The sequence below is a fragment of the Symphalangus syndactylus genome, chromosome 12 (assembly GCF_028878055.3).
Source record: "Symphalangus syndactylus isolate Jambi chromosome 12, NHGRI_mSymSyn1-v2.1_pri, whole genome shotgun sequence".
Classification (NCBI taxonomy): domain Eukaryota; kingdom Metazoa; phylum Chordata; class Mammalia; order Primates; family Hylobatidae; genus Symphalangus; species Symphalangus syndactylus.
In genome coordinates, this window is record NC_072441.2 from 45,697,712 (window position 1) to 45,720,961 (window position 23,250).

Genomic DNA, 23,250 nt, shown 5'->3' on the forward strand with positions numbered 1-23,250 from the left:
CACTATTCAGACGCTCTGCTATCTCCTCTGTTACAAAGGATGAATTGTCTGTGCTCTCGTTTAAGGGGAATCTCTTACTTTTTACCTTCCTAAGGGCATTCTACCAATTTTGGTTTCTACCATCAGTGTTTCCTCCTATAAATAATTATTAGCTTATACACTGGTTTTTCTGTAAGTACAATTCAATTAGAAGAAAACCTGGGTTTTCTTCTCTAAGTTGGCTCCTCACATCCTTGGCCCATTCTTTTTTTGTTTATAGTAATTTAATTTTTTTTCTCTTTTTTTTTTTTTTTTTTGAGGTGGAGTCTCACTCTGTCACCCAGGCTGGAGTGCAGTGGCAGGATCTCAGCTCACTACAAGCTCCACCTCCTGGGTTCACACCATTCTCCTGCCTCAGCCTCCCGAGTAGCTGGGACTACAGGCGCCAGCCGCCACGCCTGGCTAATTTCTTTTTGTGTTTTTAGTAGAGATGGGGTTTCACCGTGTTAGCCAGGATCATCTCAATCTCCTGACATCGTGATCCACCCGCCTTGGCCTCCCAAAGTGCTGGGATTACACGTGTGAGCCACCACGCCTGACCTCTTTATAGTAATTTTTTTAAAATTACTAAAATAAAACCCTTTAAAGTGTGAAATTCAGTGGTTTTTAGTATAGTTACTCTATATGGGAATTCTTGTTTCTTTATAATTCTTTGTATATTCTGGATGTTAATACTTTATGTAGAAATACTATCTATATATATCATTCATTAATTTATTAATTTGTACACAATTAAGTAGAAGCCAATAGTCAAAACCAGTTTGCCAGTCCAAAAATTGTTATAAATCATTTATACATGAATACTATATCAATTATGAATTTTATAATTTTTAAATTATAAAGCTTTTAGATATGATTCAAAGATAAAATTTAGAGGTATTAAAGTTTCTGTCCACTCAGATACTGAGAGGTGAAATCTTTTTTTTTTTTTTGAGACAGAGTCTTGCTCTGTCGTCAGGCTGGAGTGCAGTGGTATAATCTCGGCTCACTGCAACTTCCACCTCCCAGGTTCAAGCAATTCTCCTGCCTCAGCTTCCCAAGTAACTGGGATTACAGGCGCATGCCACTACACCCAGCTAATTTTTGTATTTTTAGTAGAGACAGGGTTTCACCATGTTGGCCAGGATGGTTTCGATCTCTTGACCTCATGATCTACCCGCCTCAGTCTCCCAAAGGAGAGGTGAAATCTTATATATTATTCTGTCTTATTTATGCCCATTCAAATATGAACATATAGAAGGTTTGAGGGACTTGTTTTTACAAAATTATGATCATCTATATATGTTACTTGGCAACTGATTTAATGCATCTTGAGCATTAAGTCATCAGGATATACACTAATTCATTTTTAAAGGCTGTACAGCATTCATTAGTATAGCTATATTATAATTTAAATAAGTCCCTGTTCATTCAGTTGATTACAGCCTTTTCCCACCATGAGCAATCACATAATTTATATAATTATACTTCTATTTCCAAAGGGTGGAGCTCCTAAAATGGGATTGCTGGGTCAGAAGGTAATAGTCAAAGGGAGTAGTTTTAATATTAATAGATTTTGAATCCAATAAGTGTTAGAGCAATTCACACCTTTGTAAGTTTGAAAATACCACTTTCCCATTATCTTCACCAGCATTGGATATTATTGTCTTTTTTGTTGTTTTTGTGTTTTTGTCTTTTTTGAGACAGGGTCTTTCTCTGTTGCTCAGGCTTCAGTGCAGTCACAGGATCATAGCTCACTACCATCTGAAACTCCTGGGCTCAAGTGATCCTCCTACCTCAGGCTCCTGAGTAGCTGGGACCACAGGTGTGTGCCACTGCACCCAGCTAATTGTTTGTTTGTTTGTTTGTTGTAGAGATGGAGTCTCACTATGTTGGCCAGGCTGGTCTCAAACTCCTGGCCTCAAGTGATCCCCCTGCGTGGGCCTCCCAGAGTGTTGGGATTACAGGTGTGAGCCATTATGCCTGTATTTTTTGTTAATCTGAATGAACAGGTTTCTTTAATTTGCATTTCCCAGACTACAGGTGGAGTTGATCGTCTTATATTTGTTTGCCATGTGACTTGCCTACTCATTCTTTTGGGATATCTTTTTCTTACCAATTTGTACTCTGGTTTTTAATCTGTTGTTTGTCCCTCAAAGCTTGTCTTTTTTTTTTTCATCAAAATTTTAAATTTTGTATAGTCAAACTTTTCCTTTATTGTGTCTGATATATTATGCCTCACTTAGGAATGTATTCTCACATCAAGATGCTAAATAAAACATTCTTATATCTTTTGCACTTAAAATCCAGGTATAATTAATTTTTACACTAAAAGTTCAGATGTATTAAAGATATTTTTACGTATGGGATGAGGTAGAGAGCCAGCTTTCTTTTTTCCCCAAAGGAATTGTCAGTTATGCTACCTCTGAATTGCTTAACTGTGGCCATTTACTACTGAACCTCTGAATTGCTTCACTGTCACTCTATGAGAAATTTATAATCACTCTAAGTTGCAAAAATTGAGTGAACTAAAATTAGAATTTTGATTGAGATTACTTAGAATTAAACTTAGAAACCTATCAACTTTATTTCCAGTTTTACAAATATATCCTGCATGGTTATATTTTTCTGAGGCACAACCCGTCTCAGAAAAGGTGAGGGGGTTCCCAGGTTTTTCACCCTCAAATTAGCTGGGAGCAGAGCAGTCAGCAGCTGGGATGGTGGGATTTGCTTTAGGTCAGATGCTTGGAGTCATGTTAACATGCTAATTGTGCCATGGGCTAATGGTGAGGTGGGAAAGTTGAATGAAGGTCTTCAGGAAGCTAAAGGTCCCCAACTGGCTATTGGCAGAAGCAGGATCAAGATGAAGAAATTAGCTCATGATCAAAGGTGAATTCCATTAAAAAGCAAGCTATAATAAGTAGAAGCAGAAATAATGAACAATACATATAGACCCACTAACTTGCACCCCATTCTCCCTAGGACTTCAGTAGAACAGCTGTTTGTAAAATCTTTAAGACTTTTGGCCAGGTACAGTGTCTCACTCCTGTAACCCCAGCACTTTGGGAGGCCAAGGCAGGCAGATCACTTGAGATCAGGAGTTTGAGACCAGCCTGGCCAGCAGGGTGAAACCTCTTCTCTACTAAAAATACAAAAATTAGCTGGATGTGGTGGCACCCGCCTGTTATCCCAGCTACTCAGGAGGCTGAGGCAAGAGAATCACTTGAACCCGGGAGATGGAGGTTATGGTGAGCCAAGATCATGCCACTGCACTCCAGCCTGGGTGACAGAGCAAGACTCCATAAAAAAAAAAAAAAAAAAAAAGACTTTTGGGAGGAGGAGAATAGGCAGATTTAAAAAAAATGAAACTGCTAGGTAAGAAAATGTTGACATAGACTCAGTTTTTAAAAATCTCAATGGATAGGTTAAAACAATTAGACATAGGGGAAGAGAAAATTAATGGGTTAGAAGCTATATCCAAATAAAGATACCAGGATACATCACAGAGAGACAAGGAGAAGCAAAATAAAAAAAAACCCTCAAAGGCAAAATATTTAGTATCTGACCTCTTATTGAAAAAATGTCAGAAAGTTTGCCAACCCCTGATCTACAGGATAGAATGGAAAGACCTAACATATATCTAAATTAGAGTCTTTGGAATCAACTACAAGAATAAGGAGGGTCATTATTTGAGGAGACAATAATTGTGATTTTCTTAAAATTTAAAAAAGTCATTCTATCCTGTAAGTATAACATTCCAAACAAGATAATTAAAAAGGAATTCATACCTAAAACATTTTTCAGTGGCCTACACAACACCATAAGCAAAATTTTGCAAGCAGCAAGGGAAAAGCAGCTTATTTTTATTTTACCAAATATAAATGAGTTATCAGTAACAATGAATACCAGAAACAGTAGAATTAAATCCTCAAAGTTTTGAGAGAAAAATAACTGTCGACTTGAAATATGGAGAAACTTTGGAGGGCTGTGATTTTTTTCCAGTATTAAACATGCATGTATTAATCTTATAGTTTATTTTCTTGTTGTATATCTATATATAGGTTTTCTCTGCAGCACAGTTTCTCTTGATAGTGTCCCTTAGGGCACAACTAGTTATCAGTGACTAAATGTATCTCAGTCATACTTGTTTCTGTTTTTTTTTTTATTAACAAAGTTTATATATATGTTAGCATATTTTTTGTACCCTGTTTGTGTCTGAACTATGTCACAGCAAAGTGTGTGCTGATAGGATTCTAAATTTGTATGGTTTAAAAACTTTTTTGCCAGGCGTGGTGGCTCATCCTAGCACTTCGGGAGGCCAAGGTGGGCAGATCACTTGAGGTCAGGAGTCCAAGACTAGCCTGGCCAACATGGTGAAACCCCACCTCTACCAAAACAAAAACCAAAAATTAGCCAGACATAGTGGTGCATGCCTGTAGTCCCAGCTACTCAGGAGGCTGAGGCATGAGAATCACTTGAACCCAGGAGGCAAGGATAAGATCACACCACTGCACTCCAGCCTGGGTGACAGAGTGAGACCCTGCCTCAAATAAAATAATGTTTTTTAAGCAAAGTAAGGAAAAGCTGTATGTGTGTCATTGTGGACTGCAGATTCCTTTTAGATTAAAGGTCTGTGTATACAATATGAAGGATTGTGTGTATACGACATGGAGAATTATCTGAATTGTGCTGTAATTATGTTTATCTGCCAATATTTGATTAAATAAGAAGGAAAACTGGGGTGGGGGAGGCAGCTTGGGATTCTTAACTTGGCAAAACTATCAAAAGGAGGATGATAAAAAAAGTTTACCACAAAATGCTCTACTCTATAAGAAATGTAGAAATAATATTCCATTTTCATAGACATTGAAGCAGTTTGAGCGGCTCTACTCCATCACATAGTTATGCCACCTGGAAAACATGTCTAAAATTGATACAGCACAGGAATATAGGGTCAGAAGATTACACAGAATTTTTTTGTTTTTTATGGTTTTTTTTTTGTTTGTTTGAGACAGGGTCTCACTCCTGTCACCTAGGCTGGAGTGCAGTGGTGCAATCACAGCTCACTGCAGCCTCAACTTCCTGGGCTCAGTTGATCCTCTCACCTCAGCCTCCCAAGTAGCTGGGACTACAGGCACACACCACCATGCCCAGCTAATTTTTTGTATTTTTTAGTAGAGACAGGGTTTTGTCATGCTGCCCAGGCTGATCTCAAATTCCTGGGCTCAAGTGATCTATCTGCCCCCCTCAGCCTTCCAAAGTGCTGGGATTACAGGCATGAGCTATCACACCAGTCTACAGTGTTTTTAATGCCCAGACTTGGGAGAAACTTAAACCTCTTGCACTCATATCCCTCTGGCCAGAACCCAATCACTTGGCCACACCTGACTAAGCGTGAGACATTTGGAGCAACATGTGGATATTGTTAATTTCTGCCACACACAGGCATTTCACTTCAGAAGAAACATAGGTTAAAAAGTTGAAAAGATGCTCAGATTATTTAATACTGAGAAATGAAAATTGAGACCATAGGAGATACCACTTTTTATCCATCCATCACATTAGCTAAAATAATTTAGCATTATCAAATGTTGGGAGAGGATCAGTAAGGACTCACACACTGGTGGTCAGGAGTATAAATATAACAACATTGACTGAGTGCAGTGGCTCACGCCTGTAATCCCAATACTTTGTGAGGCCAGGGCAAGAGGATCACTTGAGGCCAAGAGTTCAAGGTGGCAGTTGAGCCATGATCATGCCATTGCACTCTAGCCTAGAAGACAGAGAAAGGTTAAAAGAAAATTTTTTTTTGAAAACAATTTAACATTATTTTATAAAATTGAATAGTGCTATGGTTTGGATATGTGTCCCCACCTAAATCTCATGTTGAAATGTAATTTCCAATGCTGGAGGTGGGGCCTGGTAGAAGGTGATTGGATCATGGTGTTGGAGTCTTGATGAATGGTTTAGCATCATCCCCTCTTAGTACTGTATAGTGAAAGTTCTCACAGATTTTTGTTGTTTAAAAATGTGTGGCACCTCCCCCTTCTCTCTCTTGCTCCTGCTTCTGCCACCTTGCCCCCCGCCCTTTGCCTTCTGCCATGATTGGAAGCTCTCTGGGGACTCCCCAAAAGCAGGAGCTACTATACTTTCTATACAACCTGCAGGACCATGAGCCAATTAAATCTCTTTATAAGTTACACAGTCTTAGGTTTTCTTTATAGCAATGAGCAAATAGACTAATACAAATAGTTCTGTAGTCATAACTCTGCAATTTGCTCAAAGTATATAACCTAGAGAAGCTATTACAAAACAGACTAAGGAGACATGTACAAGAATATACAAAACATGCAAGGATCATAATAGGGAAGGAGGGAGAAGAGAGGGAGGAGGGAAGGAAAGACAGGACCAACCCAAATGCTGTTAATAGAAGAATGAATAAACTATCATGATCTCACAGTGGAATATTATCAAAAATTAATTGTATGCAATAATACAGGGGAATGATACAATGTTGAGCTCTCCTGCAATCTGGTGAATGCAGTTTCAATTTCTAATTGGTTAATGCTAGGATATGGAAAAACTATTGCCTTTGTATACTTACCTTGTATCTAGACACCTTACCAAATTTTATTCTATTAATTTTTTTAAGGTTTTAAGAAATATAATCTGCAAATAGCTATATTTTTGCCTTTTTTCCAATTTTTATGTAATTTTAAAAATTTATTTGGTTCTTTTTGGGTTATTTCCTTAGCTTGAATTTCCAAAAATAATGTTAAATAATAGAGCTAATAGCAATCATTCTTTCTTATTCCCAACTCTTAAAATAGAGGATTTCACTATAGGTTACTGTTTTCTGGTAATTGTAATGTTTAAGCAGTGTCTTGCTACCTGGGTTAATTTAGCTTTTAAGGAATAGCTGCTGAATTTTGCCACATGCCTTTATTGGCATTTGTTGATATGTGGTTTTTCTACAAATGTCAATATAGTAGGTTTATAGATTTCTTGATGTCGGACCATTCTTTCCTGAAATTAAACTTCCATAGTTGTATTATTCATATTATATACTGGTAGATTCAATTTCTAATATAATTATTGAAACTATTTTCATTCAAGAAGTTGTCTATATTGCTTTTTAATCTTCATCAGATTTTGGTATTGTGATCTATAAATTGAGGAACTTATTTCATGTGAATGAATTTAACAGGAAGTCTCTCATTTAAAAGTTGATATAAGCTGGGTGTGGTGGAATGCATCTGTAATCCCAGCTACTTGGGAGGCTGAGGAAGGATGGTCACTTAAGCCCAGGAGTCCGAGGCTGCAGTGTGCTTAATGACTGAATAGCATTAAGCTATTAGCAGTGTGCTTAATGACTGACTCCATCCTGGGTAACACAGCAAGACCCTGTCTCTTGAAAAAGAAAAAAAAAAAAAAAGGTAGGACACAAGCAGCCAACATGATCTAGCAGGCAAATGTAGAACACTCTATCCACACGTTTTTTTTTTTGTTTTTTTTTTTCTTTTTTGAGATGGAGTCCTTCTCTGTCCCCAGGCTGGAGTGCAGTGGCGCGATCTCGGCTCACTGCAAGCTCCGCCTCCCGGGTTCACGCCATTCTCCTGCCTCAGCCTCCTGAGTAGCTGGGACTACAGGCGCCCGCCAACATGCCCGGCTAATTTTTTGTATTTTTAGTAGAGACAGGGTTTCACCGTGTTAGCCAGGATGGTCTCGATCTCCTGACCTCGTGATCCGCCTGCCTCGGCCTCCCAAAGTGCTGGGATTACAGGCTTGAGCCACCGCGCCCGGCCCACACGTTTTTTTTTTTTAAACAACCATGGAACATTCACCAAGATAGACCATATCCAAGATCATAAAACAAATTTAGAAGAATAGAGGTCATGTGAAGTATGTTCTTGGGCCATAATAGAATCAGATACAAGTCAATAATAGACTGCCAGGCACAGTACCTCATGCTTGTAGTTTCAGCACTTTGGGAGGCTAAAGTGAGAGGATTGCTTGAGGCCAGGAGTTCAAGACCAGCCTGATCAATATAGCAAGATCTCTATCTTAAAAATTTAATGTGTTATGAGTTAAAAGTTTGGAGGACTGAAAATAATAATAGAAAAATTGCTAAACACATTAAAAACACACAATGGGGCAAGGAGGAAGACAGGAATCTTTGTTTTTGTTTATTTATTAATTTTTTGAGACAGTCTCCCTTTGACACCCAGGCTGAAGTGCAGTGGTGCAATCTCAGCTCCCTGCAATCTCTGCCTCCCGGGTTCAAGCAATTCTCATGCCTCAGCTTCCCAAGTAGCTTGGACTACAGGTGTGCACTACTATGCCTGGCTAATTTTTTTGTATTTTTAGTAGAGATGGGGTTTCAACATGTTGGCCAGGCTGGTCCAAAACTCCTGACCTCAGGTGATCTGCCCACCTCAGCCTCCCAAAGTGCTGGGATTACAGATGTGATCCACCACCCCTGGCCTTGTTTTTTGTTTTGTTTTGTTTTGTTTTTTGTTTTTTGAAACATAATCTCACTCTTTAACCCAGGCTAGAGTGCAGTGGCGTGATTTTGGCTCACTGCAGCCTCAACCTTCCAGGGCTAAGGCGATCCTCCCACCTCAGCCTCCCAAGTGGCTGGGACTACAGGCGTGCACCACCACACCTGGCTAATTTCTCTATTTTTTGTAGAGACAGGGTTTTGCCATGTTGCCCACGCTGGTCTTGAATTGCTGAGCTCAAGCGATCCTCCTGCCTCAGCCTCCCAAAGTGCTGGGATTATAGGTGTAAGCCGCAGCACCCAACCTAAAACAGGACATTTTAAAAAATAGATAACAAATGGCAAAATACAACATATCAACACATATGTAATGCGATTAAAGAGTGCTGAGAGAGGCCAAGTGCGGTGGCTCACACCTGTAATCCCAGCACTTTGGGAGGTCGAGGCGGGAGGATTACGAGCTAACCTGGCTAACACAGTGAAACCCCGTCTCTACCAAAAATACAAAAAACTTAGCCGGGCATGGTGGCGGGCGCCTGTAGTCCCAGCTACTCAGGAGGCTGAGGCAGGAAAATGGCGTGAACCTGGGAGGCGGAGCTTGCAGCGAGCTGAGATGGAGATCGCGCCACTGCACTCCAGCCTAGGCGACAGAGTGGGACTCCGTCTCAAAAAAAAAAAAAAAAGTACTGAGAGACATTTATAGGTGCTAAATGATTGCATTAGAAATAGCAAAGGTCTCAATAAGTTCCTAACTCAAGACCCTAGAAAAAGGAGAGCAAAATACAGTTAACCCTCGAACAACATGTGTTTGAACTGTGTAGGTCCACTTACACATGGATTTTCTTCCACCTCTTCCCTCCCCCTCACCCCAAGACAGGAAGATCAACCTCTCCTCTTCTTTCTCCTCCTCAGCTTACCTAACCTGATGATGACAAGGATGAACACTCTTAAAATAATCCACTTCCACTTAATAGTAAATGTATTTTCTCTTATGATTTTAACATTTTTCTTTATTATAAAGATACAGTATGTAATACATAAACATATATGTTAATTGTTTTGGTCAGTAGTAGGCTATTAGTACTTAAGTTTGGGGGGACTCAAAAGTTATACATGGATTTTCAGATGTGAAAGGGGTCAGCAACCCTAACCCCCAGCATTGTTGTTCAAAGGTCAATTGTATAACTCACACATGCTGAAGTAAATTCAAAATTGTACAGCCACTTTGGAAACCAGTTTGACAGTTTCTCATAAAAATGAACACTTAACACCTGACCCAGTGATCGGGAAAAGGCTTAGTGAAATTCTAACAGTGAACTGGACGATAGAAGAGGTCAGGACAAGAGTGGCCACGTCGGTGCTCAGGCTGAGATACCTACCAAGGACTGTCACTCTCACGGCTTCCAGCCCTTCGACGAACTCTCAGGTGTGTGGCCTTCTGGCCAGGCTTCTGCAGCGTCACGTTGTTGGAGCATTCGTTGTATCCCTGGGGTTGCAGCTCTCTGTAAGTTTGCTGTGGCTGAACCAGGCAAGGCATAGGCGGATTTCTACAGAAATTATGATTCCACGAAAGATTTTGAGAAGAGGAAGGCTGGTATCTTTCAGAGTGCAGAGTGATTTTGCACTATAAAGAATCTCTTTGGGTGTAATAGCATGGAAGTTTGTGGCTGACCTGTGTCCCTGAACTATGACACACGAATATGTGGGCTTAGAAATAGTTTTGCTTGATACATTGAGAACAACAAAGAAGAACGAGTGGCGCTTCCTTCTTTGGTGCCCAGGATGGTTTGGGAAAGTCTCGCCTTCATCCTCCCCCACAGTTTTGCGATTTTGAAACGGGATCTCGCTCTCCGCGGAAGACAGCCAAGCTCTGCACCCCGGCCTGGCCCGCTGCACCCCGCAGGCCCAGCTCTCCCCTGCGCGCTCCGGGCTGGGTGCGGCGCGTGTGCGGAGCCGCCGCGGTGACACGGAACGCCGGCCGCTCCGGGCCGGGGGAGGCGCGCGTCGAGCGGCGACGGCGGGCTGGCCTGGAACGCCGCGGCGCTCGCTCACCGGCTCCTGAGGAAGGGTAGTGGGCCCCGCCGCCGCCTCCGGATGGCGAGGCTGCGGGATTGCCTACCCCGCCTGATGCTCACGCTCCGGTCCCTGCTCTTCTGGTCCCTGGTCTACTGCTACTGCGGGCTCTGCGCCTCCATCCACCTGCTCAAACTTTTGTGGAGCCTCGGGAAGGGGCCGGCGCAGACCTTCCGGCGGCCAGCCCGGGAGCACCCTCCCGCGTGCCTGAGCGACCCCTCCTTGGGCACCCACTGCTACGTGCGGATCAAGGTGAAGGGCGGCGCGGGCCTGGCGGGAGCGGGAGGGAGCGTGACCGCCGTGAGGGTGGGGGGCTCCGCGCTGCTCCTTCCGAGACGCCGGCTCAGCGTCCCCTAGTGTCCTGGCAGGAGGGGAGGAGGGGTCGGGTCCCTGTGTGTCTCGTGTGTGTGTGTGTGTGTGTGTGAGAGAGAGAGAGAGAGAGAGAGAAAGAGAGAGGGAGAGAGAGAGATTCAGATAAACAGCACTCGGTCTTTGCAGGCACCTTGATTGGTTTCTGAATGTAGAACTTCTGTAATCAGGGTCCTCTTATATTACTGCCCCCCGGCGCCACAACAACCCAGAATAAACCTGCTCTTTTTCCTACTGCAAGGGGAAGCTGTCTCCTGTCACCCTTTTGCCCTTTAGAGCTCAGATCAGCTGTAGAGTCTCAGGAGGCTGTTCTTGCCCAATTTTAGAGATAATAAGAGTAAACAGTAAGTCTTTGGGAGTCATGAGTTTATTATGATCACAGACGACTTAGGTAGCATGAAACAATAAGTAAATTGTGTGTGTTTGTGGGGAGGAATGCAGACTTATGAAGTCAGGGACCAAAGAAAGGAATGGAAGGTAAATCCAGCCGTGCCTGCAGACTCTAATTGTTTAAGCTTCCTCACAGCCCACAAATATTCTGTTTCCTGAGGCTCCAGGTGGTGAAGGGAAATAGTTCCCGTGATACACCCTGCAGTCTGACTCACAGGCCTTTCAAACCCAGCCTCATAAGAGGGGATGTTTATATCACCAAGTCCTTATGTCCTGTTAGGAGCTAAATTGCCCCACAGCTGAAGTTCAGAAGGGCAAGAGAACTTCTTTCTTGCCTGGGGTCGACATGAGAATTAAATAGGTTAATATTTATAAAAACAAACACGAAAAACTTAGAACAATGCCTGATGCATAGTCAGTGCAATAAAGTATCTATTAATTAAATCCAATCCAGTGCCCATAACATTTAATCCTCCAAGACTCACCACCAAAAAAAGAAGTTATTGAACCTCTAGGAAGCCATCGTGCAGCTGAGGGTAAAGTCAGATTTGTTATCTCTGTTCAATCTGAGGAGTAAAAGTAGTATAAGAATCATCTGGAATTCCATAAAACACTTTTCCCCTCGCTCTGGCCGCCTAAAGAGCTTCCCCAGAGACAGAGAACGGAGTGGAAAGAACATTGTCCTGGGAGTTAGGACAAGATGGAGATTCTGGTCACAGCCCTGCTCTCAACCATTTTATGACTCATGTTACCATCTTTGGGCCTCATCTTCTGAAACTGCAAAATGATTCTTTCACATCTGAAAACTCAGTTGCTTGAGTTGCCTGATATAAAAACCCAATGTCTGTGTTCAGCTTTTGGTTCTTGTTGTTTCCTAGCTTGCTTGCTTTCAGAGTTTTTTATTTTCCTGCTGTTCCCTCTACTTTCCTCCATTCAGCTTGCTTAGTATTTGCTTGAATTCCTGTCTCATTCCCATGTTTTTTTTAAATTTCCTTGGGTTTTCTTGTCTCCCACATGCAGAGTGAAGTCTTGAGCACTCACAGCATTCTGTTATTAGAAACGCACACTGACATGAGATGAGCAGGCAGCAAGGGGAACAGAACATGCAACACTCAAAATAATAATGTGGGAAGGAGAGACCTAAAAATAAGAGAAGGAGGTGTGAATTATATAACTGATTGCACAGCTCTTGACGGGCAAGCTGAGAAAAGTAGATGACTAGGATGTAAACATGGCAGAAATATAAATTCAGATTAGAATTATTTACATATCCTGCAGCATTTGAGGGAGATGAAATGTGACACATCAGTAAGATGAAAGTTACAAATGGTAAGATGAAAGTTACAAATTGTGACATTGCTTCAGAAGCTCATAATATATAAATTGACTGTACTAGAACAAGAAGAGAAGATACTGTCAAGGGAGTGTTGACAAAGTGAATCTGTCAATTTACCCTATTAATAAGTCATGGGGTTTGCTTTTCTTTTTGAAAATTAATAAAAGTAAATTTATTTCCTGATGTTAAAAATAAGGCAACTGAGTGTCATGAAGATATTGTAAATACACAAATTTTTTAAAATAAGGCAATTTATTTTTTTAATGAAATGGAAATGCTAAATATATTTCTTTGTCAATCAACACAAACATCACTAAAATTCCATGACCTCTACTTTCAGGATTCAGGATTAAGATTTCACTATGTTGCTGCTGGAGAAAGAGGCAAACCACTTATGCTGCTGCTTCATGGATTTCCAGAATTCTGGTAAACTTACCAACTAACATTTATTGTTACATTAAAACTTGGCTGATTTTCTCAGTTCATTTTGTGCTGCTGTAACAGAATATCACAATCTGGGTAACTTAAAATGAACATAAATGTATTTTCTCAGAGTTCTAGAGGCTGGGAAGTTCAGGATCAAGGTGCCAACATCTGACAAGGGCCTTCTTGCTGCAACATCACATGGCAGAGGAGGAAGGGCAAAGAGGCAAAAGGGGGCTGAAATTGCCCTTTCATGGTGACATTATTTCCATCCATGAGGGCAGAGCCTGCGTGACCTAATCACCTCTTAAAGGTCCCACCTCTTAATACTGTTACAATGGCAATTTTTGAGACAGGGTCTTACTCTGTCACCCAGGCTGGGGCACAGTGGCATGATCACAGCTCACTGCAGCTTCGACCTGCTGGATTTAAGCAGTCTTCCCACCTCAGCCTACCAAGTAGCTGGGACTACAGGCATCTACCGCCACACCTAGCTTTTTTTTTTTTTGGAGATGGGATCTTGCTATGTTGCCCAGGCTGGTCTTGAAAGCCTGAGATCAAGCAATCCTCCCACCTTGGCCTCCTAAACTGCTGGGATTACAGATGTAAGCCACCACACCAAGCCTCTTGTAATGACTTTTAACAGACCCTACTTTTTGATCATGTGCCCAGAGTTAATATTCCTAAATGTTCCTGAATCACAGGTCTTTTTCCTCCTAAAAAGACCTACCTGCTACCAATTTAAATTTATATATTTTTTGAGGATTAAAAGAAGTATCTTTTAATGTTTCAAATTTCTGAAATAGTAACAAAACAGTTTGTATAGAGTATCTACTATAGACAAAATACAACACTGGGTAGGGAAAGGAGATTTTAAACAAACCAAAGACATGGAGTGATTGTTATCAGGAAGATTTTGGTGAGGCTGGGGCGAGGAGAAGACAGAGAGTAGAGCACTTACAGAAACTGAAAATGAACTATTTCCTATGCACAGAGCAATAGGCTTATATGAATGCAGGATAATTTAAGTACCTAAATATTTCACATTAGGAAGAAAATCTAGAGGCCCAAATATGTAATTATTAGTTACTATCTTTGTTCATTTTTGTTGCTAACAAAATACCTGAGACTGGGTAATTTATAAAGAACAGAAATTTATTTCTCACCGTTCTGGAGACTGGGAAGTCCAAGATCAAGGCACCAGCAGGTTCAGAGTCCGGTGACATCCATGTCTGTGTGTCCAAGATGTTGCCTTGTTGATGTGTCTTCTGGAGGCAAATAAACTTCATCATATGAATTTTGGGAGAACATATTCAGACCATAGCAGTTACCTAAGGGGAAGTGTTCTATTCTCTATTGACCCCACTGGGCCAAATAAATACAGATGAAAGCAACACATGTTTAAACTTTTTTTTTTTTTTTTTTTTTTTTTTTAATGAACATCTTTAAAAGAGGTGGTACATATCAGGAGGCCGAGGCGGGCGGATCACGAGGTCAGGAGATTGAAACCATCCTGGCCAACACAGTGAAACCCCATCTCTACTAAAAATACAACAACAAAAAAAAAATTAGTTGTGTTTGGTGGCAGGCGCCTGTAGTCCCAGCTACTCAGGAGGCTGAGGCAGGAGAATGGTGTGAACCTGGGAGGCGGAGCTTGCAGTGAGCCGAGCTCATATGCCACTGCACTCCAGCCTGGGCAACGGAGGGAGATTCTGTCTCAAAAAAAAAAAAAAAAAAGGTGGTACATATCATGGCAGTAAAAGAAAACCAGTTTTTGGGCCGGGCGCGGTGGCTCACGCTTGTAATCCCAGCACTTTGGGAGGCCGAGGCGGGCGGATCACGAGGTCAGGAGATCGAGACCACGGTGAAACCCCGTCTCTACTAAAAATACAAAAAATTAGCCGGGCATGGTGGCGGGCGCCTGTAGTCCCAGCTACTCGGAGAGGCTGAGGCAGGAGAATGGCATGAACCCGGGAGGCGGAGCTTGCAGTGAGCCAAGATTGCACCACTGCACTCCAGCCTGGGCGACAGAGCGAGACTCCGTCTCAAAAATAAATAAATAAATAAATAAACCAGTTTTTGATAGCACAGGGTTATAAGAAATAGTTCATAAACTAAATAGGTCAAGAAATTGATGTTTTTAAAAGCCCAGTTCCCTTAGTTGACTCAAAGGTGGAATATCTGGTATATTTTGAAAGGTCTAGGACAATATCCTGTCCCCAAATTCTCCCTTACTATCTTATAATTCCTAGAATTCCAGCATTACAGATTTCTTACCTCCTTTAGAGTCTTAAAGATTTTATGTCACCTGATTTAAAATGCATCTAGCGCTGAAAGGATTACTACCTTAAGACACTTCTTTTTTTTTTTTAGACAGTCTTGCTCTGTTGCCCAGGCTAGAGTGCAGTGGTGCAATCTCAGCTCATTGCAACCTCCGTCTCCTGGTTTCAAGTGATTCTCCTGCCTCAGCCTCCTGAGTAGCTGGGATTACAAGTGCGCACTACACCCAGCTAATTTTTGAAGTTTTAGTAGAGACAAAGTTTTACCATGTTAAACAGGCCAGGCTGGTCTCGAACTCCTGACCTCAAGTGATCTGCCCACTTCAGCCTCTCAAAATGTTGGGATTACAGGTGTGAGCCACTGCACCCGACCCACTTTAGTTAATACTTTGTGAGTGAAAGGGACTTTATGAATAAATGTATTGAGGATGTTAGTGTACTAGGAGGTATTAGGCATAGAAGAAAAGAGTGGAGGATGGCAAAGACACCTATACCTAATAATTTTTCCAGAGTGAGAAGTCTTCCTTAGAAGATTTTCCCTGCATGAAGATTTTTTTCCCCTTCTGGATTTATGTGCATAAATAAACATAAGTCATTTTCATGTTATGCTTTGATCTGTTCTTTCATTTGGAGACAGCTTAATGAGGTGGTAGATTAGCTGCCCAGTGCAATTTGAGCATGTGCATATGGTCTCACGTTATGGAGTGCATGGCATAATTAGTTCACAATAAAATGTTACTCTGAAACATTGATCAAATCTGCCTAACAGAGCATGGGCAGTACATTCTGGCTCAGCCACTAGTTTGCTGCAGAACCCTCAACAGTCATCTACAATGATGTTGCAGAGTTGGGTGAGGATGAAGAGAGTCAAAATGTGAAAAATCTTTCACGTGGCCCCAGTGAATACTCAGTAAATGTTCATTTTCTTCCTTCATTGCCATTCATTCGGTGTGGAGATCCATGTGTCAAATAATAATTTCCTAACTCTGGTGATGATAGTTAACATTTTCTGAGCATTTACTATGAGCCAGGCACTCTCTTTTTTATTTTTAAGTTCTGGAATACATGTGCAGGACATGCAGGTTTGTTACGTGGTAAACGTGTGCCATGGTGGTTTGCTGCACGTATCAACCCGTCACCTAGGTATTAAGTCCAGCATTCATTAGCTATTTATCCTGATGCTTTCCCTCTCCCCACCCCCCACAGGCTCCAGTGTGTGTTGTTCCCCTCCTGAGCCAGGTACTTTTGTAAGTGTCTTATATATACCATCTCATTTAAGCCCCATAGCTACCCTTCTGAAGCTGGCAGTGCCAGAAAGTCAGGTGTCCCTTGTTTTTGAAAGTCAGGGCTGACCTCTGCAGCTTGTTCTCATTCTATAGGAATTATAGTAATCTGATCTGATAACATGCATGGATTTTTACCTTTCAAATGTCACACCTTATACAAACATTCAAGATGGTATTAAAAAATCAGCCAACAATATAAAAATACCTTAATTTAACATTTTAAATCATCGTCCTAAATAAAATTCATGCATCGGGGAGATGATACTTAACTTTTTAGAAAGAAAACATTTGTAAGCTATTTTTTTCTCTACCTCACACCAACCCCAGTACTTGGCCATCCTTATTCCTCTGGAACTTCACCTCTTTACATGCAGAACAATATACACAAAGATAAAAATGAACCTACAACTACTTTCATACAGGACAGTAGATGCTCTCTGTCATATTCTAAGAGATTTTGTGCATGTTTTTCAGTCATGTCTCATTATTTACTCCTCATGAGAGCCCTTTTGCAAAATAGAAATGGCTGGTGATGCTTGTCCTAGAATCTTCAGGGGATGAAACAGCCTAGGAGGGGTCCCGCACTGGTCCCTGGACATCATTGCCATTTGCCCCCGCAAAGTCAAGTCTTGGATATATCCAAAAGGGATTTGGTCATTGTGAGGAATAGTTTAGTTTTTGGGAAGCTCCTAGAGATATTTTCACTCTGAAAAGCCATAGATTAAGAAATATGTGAAGATCATAGATAGGCATGAGTCCCTTCTATTCACTAAATCTGTCATTTGTTACTCCAGCAAGAACATTGGTAGAATTTAAAACAGCAACAACTACTAACGCAGATAGCTCAGCTACTCAGATAGATCATATTGAATTCATTGAACTTTGCTGATCATTAATCTGAAAGCTACCTGGTTGTTTAGGGAGCAACTGAAAATACTACATGGAGATTGTTGGTAATCAGGTATCTCTGGAGTCATACTCTAAACCAAGACCTCTGTTGATGCTCACTCTGTCTTTCCTTTCAATCAATCAAATTGCCACTGTTACCCATTATGAGGTCTAGTCAATCTCATTGAGGTGCTAGTGGAAACAAACAATAGGAAAAAAAAAGGTCTTAGAATTTAGGACAAAAGTCTAGGGTTTAAGTTTAAGACAAAACTCTTTTTTATTTTTTTCATTTTAAAGGCCAAAAAAACTTCATGCGTGGCATTTCAAACCAATTTCAATTTACATTACAAATGTAAATGTTATTCCTCTAGCAATTAAGTTTTGCCTAAATACGCATGAAAGTGTATGCTTGATTGTAGATTAAGTAGGTAATAAATATTTGATACAGTGAAAACAAAAAAAACATGAATTGATAATGTGTGTGTAAGTGCTTTGTAAACAGAAAAGCACCATGCAAATGTAACATATTATCTGCATTTATCATCGTTGCCTGAGAATAGCTGTTGAGAAATGGTGATATTTCATGTATACAATTAGCTGTTACACAGCAACAATAAAATCCTGGGTCTTCTTAAAATCTAAAGGAAATACTAAACAAGATACACATCTACAGGACCTTTGACTGAATTAACCCCAAGTAAGGCTGTTTGTCAAAGGATGATCTTTCTCCCACTCTCTCTCTCCACTTCAATTTGCATCTCCTTTAAAAATATTTTGAGCTGAGGCGGGCAATTTCTTTGAGTCGTCTTCCTCTCCAGCTGTATGGAATACATGCGTCATCACTCAAGTGCTAAGGCGAGTGAGGGGCCTTCATCACACAGCTGAGCACAGAAGCTGACAACTGTGGCATTTCTCTGTGGTAAAGAGGAGGAGGATAATCTACATCTGAAAGTGTAAGCTGGTAAAACCAGGAGCCCTCCTAGGTAAAGAGCAATCACGGGGAAAGAGATCGGTTATTTTTCCTGAGTGTCCTCTGCTATTACCTAAAGCTACCAGAAGAAAGGCAATGTAGATGAAAATAGTTTTGCTTATTTATAATCTTTTTAGGGTTACTGCTTTTGTAATGTGTTTCATTCCTGTATCAAGGAGATTGTTTTTGCTTTATTCATGTAAATGATATGTCCATCAATCTAATACTGGGGTGACTTCTTTTTCAGTTTAGGACTAATGTGTACATCAAATGTGTTTTATTTATGAACTTCAGGAAGATGACAGTTAAAAATTTTTCCTTAGTAATTTATTAAAAATATGCAGTTGCCCTATTTCTTAGAATTGTTTAGGATATTGTTTGGCTTCACTCATTGTTAAAAGCAGTAGCTGGATTTATTTTTAAGGCAATTTAAATTATTTCTAATATGACATGGAAGCATCATGTTTGCATAATCTCTAATCCAATTCTAAATGTAAAATGTTGCAGGATTATATAAAGTCAAATTTCTACCTTGAAATCTCTAATTAAATCCTAAATGAAGACATGGATCCTTAAGGTATTGAAACAATGTGCAGTTCAACAGAAATTGAATACAAATTCCCCAATAGGAATTTGGGACCATTAGCTGTCATTGTCTCAAGGTTTGAACTGGGACAAAAGTCCTACTGCACAACTGGTACTTCTAGCACTATCATTATTCAGTGTTTTTATTCGTTTGTTGTTTCACTTATTTGACATATCTTTATTAAGCACCTACAGGGGCTAGATATTCTCACAGACTACCCAGGAAACGATCGCGTGGAAGAGCCAGGTATCAAAAGCGAGGTATGCCCCAGCCCTGAAGAGTGCACATACAAGTGCGAAAGCGTGGAAGGGGCCCACGCACCCCAGCTGTAATGGAGAGAGCTGGGAAGTCTCCTAGAAGAGGAAATGCCCAGTGTGATAAGGATTTAATTGAGGGGTGAGAGTCAGGGATTATGGGGTAATAGGGGAATGGTGGGGAGTGATGGTATTTCAGACAAAGGAAACCATATGGAGAAAGTCATAAAAGCAAAAACCAATATCTCTATTTGTTCACCTATTTCAACCTAGTGCTGCAGAGGCAGTATAACATGGACTACGGGGCCAGACTCCCTGGGCTGGAATCCTGGCTCTGCTGTTTCCTGACTCTGTGACCTTTGGTACTTCAATTAACCTTGCTTTCCTTCCATTTCTTCATCTGTTAAGTGAAGATAATAATAATACCTACTTTATAGTATTGTTTTGAAGATCAATATTACCATACAAGAAACACTTAGAATTGGGCCTGGCATGTAGTGAGAATGGTATAGATGTTAGCTCTTTTTGTTATAAAGCAAATGAGTGTAAAGTAATCTGGCTGGAAGATTGGGCAATAGTCAAATCTTTCAGATATTTTTCTGCTAGAATAATGAGCTGGAGCTTCATGTTATGAGTAACAGGGAGTCAAGAAAGGATTTTCAGCAAGGAAATGACATGAGTTTGTGTCTTTGCTACATCACTGGTTTTGTAGAAGATAGAGCAGAGGGGAATGAAAGGGACACACTTAGACCAAGCAATAGGCTGCTGCCTAAATGGAGGCCTGAATTAAGGTAATGATAGAATGGTAGACAGGAGTGTTTAAATGAATATTTAAGAGGTTAAATGAACAGAACTTGGCCGGGCGCGGTGGCTCAAGCCTGTAATCCCAGCACTTTGGGAGGCCGAGGCGGGCGGATCACGAGGTCAGGAGATCGAGACCATCCTGGCTAACACGGTGAAACCCCTTCTCTACTAAAAATACAAAAAATTAGCTGGGCGTGGTGGCGGGCGCCTGTAATCCCAGCTACTCAGGAGGCTGAGGCAGGAGAATGGCATGAACCCGAGAGGTGGAGCTTGCAGTGAGCCGAGATCGTGCCAGTGCACTCCAGCCTGGGGGACAGAGAAAGACTCCGTCTCAAAAAAAAAAAAAAAAAAAAAATGAACAGAACTTTATGGATTGGGTATGATGGATTATAAAGAGGGAAGAATTAGGCTTCAGTTATGAAGACATAAAAAATCAATTCAAAATTTTAAGTAAGGCAAATCAGAAAAAATAATACAATCATATGTGTTGACAGATGAGTATCTTTAAGGAAACAAGCTACTTTATTTGTTACAATCTACAGACAAGATTAACAACATTACTACAACCTAGCCAAAAAAGACACATTTATTTAATTAATTAATTTATTTATTTGAGATGGAATTTCGCTCTTGTCGCCCAGGCTGGGGTGCGGTGACTCGATCTCGGCTCACTGCAACCTCCACCTCCCAAGTTCAAGCGATTCTCCTGCGTCAGCCTCCCTAGTAGCTGGGATTACAGGTGTCCATCACCACGCCTGGCTAATTTTTGTATTTTTAATAGAGACGTGGTTTCACCATGTTGGCCAGGCTGGTCTCAAATTCCTAACCTCAAGTGATCCGCCCACTTTGGCCTTCCAAAGTGCTAGGATTACAGGCGTGAGCCACTTTGCCCAGCCAGAAGACATGTTTATTAGCATTTTCTTTTTTGTTGTTATTCTTTTATTGTTTTTGGTTTTTGTTAACATTTTCAAATCCATCTTAGTTGGCAATGCTTTGGCAGATTTTCATAAATCATAAATATCCTAGTGATAGATCAAAAAATTCTATATTCATTCATAATTCCAAATATGTGTCTGACACTCTTCCTGATGATGTAAGGTGGTTGATTTGTTACAACGATTTTTTTTGGCAGGTTCTGGCTCTGTCACCCAGGCTGGAGTGCAGTGGTGCGATCACAGCTCACTGTAAACTCTGCTGCCTGGGCTTAAGCCATCGTCCCACCTCAGGCTCCTGAGTATATAGGACCACAGGCACACAACACCATACTTAGCAAATTTTTTTTTTTTTTTTTGAAAGGGAGTTTTGCTCTTGTTGCCCAGACTGGAGTGCAATGGGATGATCTCAGCTCACCTCAACCTCTGCCACTTGCCTCAGCCTCCCAAGTAGCTGGGATTACAGGCATGCACTGCCATGCTGGCTAATTTTGTATTTTTAATAGAGACGGGGTTTCTCCATATTGGTCAGGCTGGTCTTGAACTCATGACCTCAGGTGATCCGCCTGCCTCGGCCTCCCAAAGTGCTGGGATTACAGGCGTGAGCCACTGCGCCGGGCCTAATTTTTTAATTTTTTGTAGAGACAGGGTTTCGCCATGTTGCCTAGGCTGGTCTCAGACTCCTGAGCTTAAGTGATCTGCCCACCTTGGCCTCCCAAAGTGCTGGGATTACTGGTATGAGCCACTGCACCTGGCCTGTTTGTTACATTGATCTTACTGTTGTGTGTCACTTCACATCGCAGCCCCCCTCTCACTGTTGGCTTATAATCTTATATTACAATCTTTACACTGGTTTATAATCTTAACATTCAGTTGCGTTAGCTTGCCTACTGCACTCCAAAAGTATTTTCAGACAATGATCTCCCACTTGGCTTGTGTCAGATAATTTTACACTGTATTTCCATGAACAAATGTGCACGCAGATGCTTTTTTTTAATGCATATTTTGAGTCCCATAACATAGTGAGTCACTTTTAAAAATCCATGTCTTTTGTTTTCTGCTGGTTATCTAAAATGGTTTTGCTTATTTGAAGAAGAAAATCTTATGGAGCTATTTCGATTAATTCTGCAGTTCCATGATCAAGCGGAGGGGGAATGCCTGGCTCAGCAATGGCCTCCAGAACTTGGCTCCAGCACTGTGGCCATTCTAATTGGTCAGCGCTGGTGCCATTTTGGTTGTTAAATGTTTTTAGTATCACTCTTGCTTATACTCATGGTTCAGGATCTTCTCCACAGAATTTTGCTTTAGCATAAGCAGAGGTTTATCTTAAATGGTTGTTTTATTATTAGATTATTTCCGTGATAATCTTTTAAAAAAAAACCTTCAGAATTTTTCACCCATAAATAAGCTGTAGTTATTACTAAAACTTTGACCGTATTTAACAGTGGAGTAAGGTGAGTAAAATCTACTTGTGAGAGAAATATAAAATTTCATCTAGTAAATTTTTTCAATCAGAGAATCAAATGGTTCTGCAATACAGAAGCATTTTACTTATGTTACTCCACCAAAATTCCTGGGCCAAATAAACATTCGGATGTTTTGGTAAAACTGTCAAGCTCATCTTCCCACTCACTTTTTTATACTTGATAATCAATTTATTATCTAGAAATTCGGGCTGTAAAATAACTAACTGTTCATAGTACAGATTCCCTGGTGGCTATACACACCATTTAAGAAAAGCTTAAAAAATTGACTTATTTGGCCAGGCGCAGTGGCTCACACCTATAATCCCAGCACTTTGGGAGGCTGAGGTGGGCGGATCACCTGAGGTCAGGAGTTCAAGACCAGCCTGACCAACATGGAGAAACCCTGTCTCTACTAAAAAGAAAAAAAATACAAAAATTAGCCAGGTGTGGTGGGGCATGCCTGTAATCCTAGCTACTTGGGAGGCTGAAGCAGGAGAATTGCTTGAACCCGGGAGGCAGAGGTTGCAGTGAGCCAAGATCATGCCATTGCACCCCAGCCTGGGCAATAAGAGCGAAACTCTGTCTCAAAACAAACAAAAAATTGACTTATTGGCCAGACATGTTAGCTCACACCTGTAATCCTAGCACTTTGGGAGGCCGAAGCAGGAGGATCACT

At 41.0% G+C, this 23,250-nt stretch overlaps 1 protein-coding gene across 5 annotated transcripts in view; it reads left to right on the forward strand.

The window, feature by feature from the left end:
• The first annotated feature begins 10,347 nt into the window (after window positions 1–10,347).
• EPHX4 (epoxide hydrolase 4) overlaps window positions 10,348–23,250 on the forward strand; it is a 37,788-nt gene continuing 24,885 nt past the window's right edge. For 4 of the 5 annotated variants that reach the window (XR_010117474.1, XR_010117475.1, XM_063625526.1 and 1 more), the window contains exons 1-2: window positions 10,428–10,843; window positions 13,027–13,112. Coding sequence is in view for 3 of the 5 variants with exons in the window: in XM_063625526.1 (XP_063481596.1) it covers window positions 10,613–10,843; window positions 13,027–13,112 (317 nt within the window). In the remaining 2 variants the exon portion in view is untranslated. Of the gene's footprint in view, window positions 10,844–13,026; window positions 13,113–23,250 lie in introns of all 5 variants that reach the window. The other variant, XM_063625524.1, reaches the window with a different exon arrangement.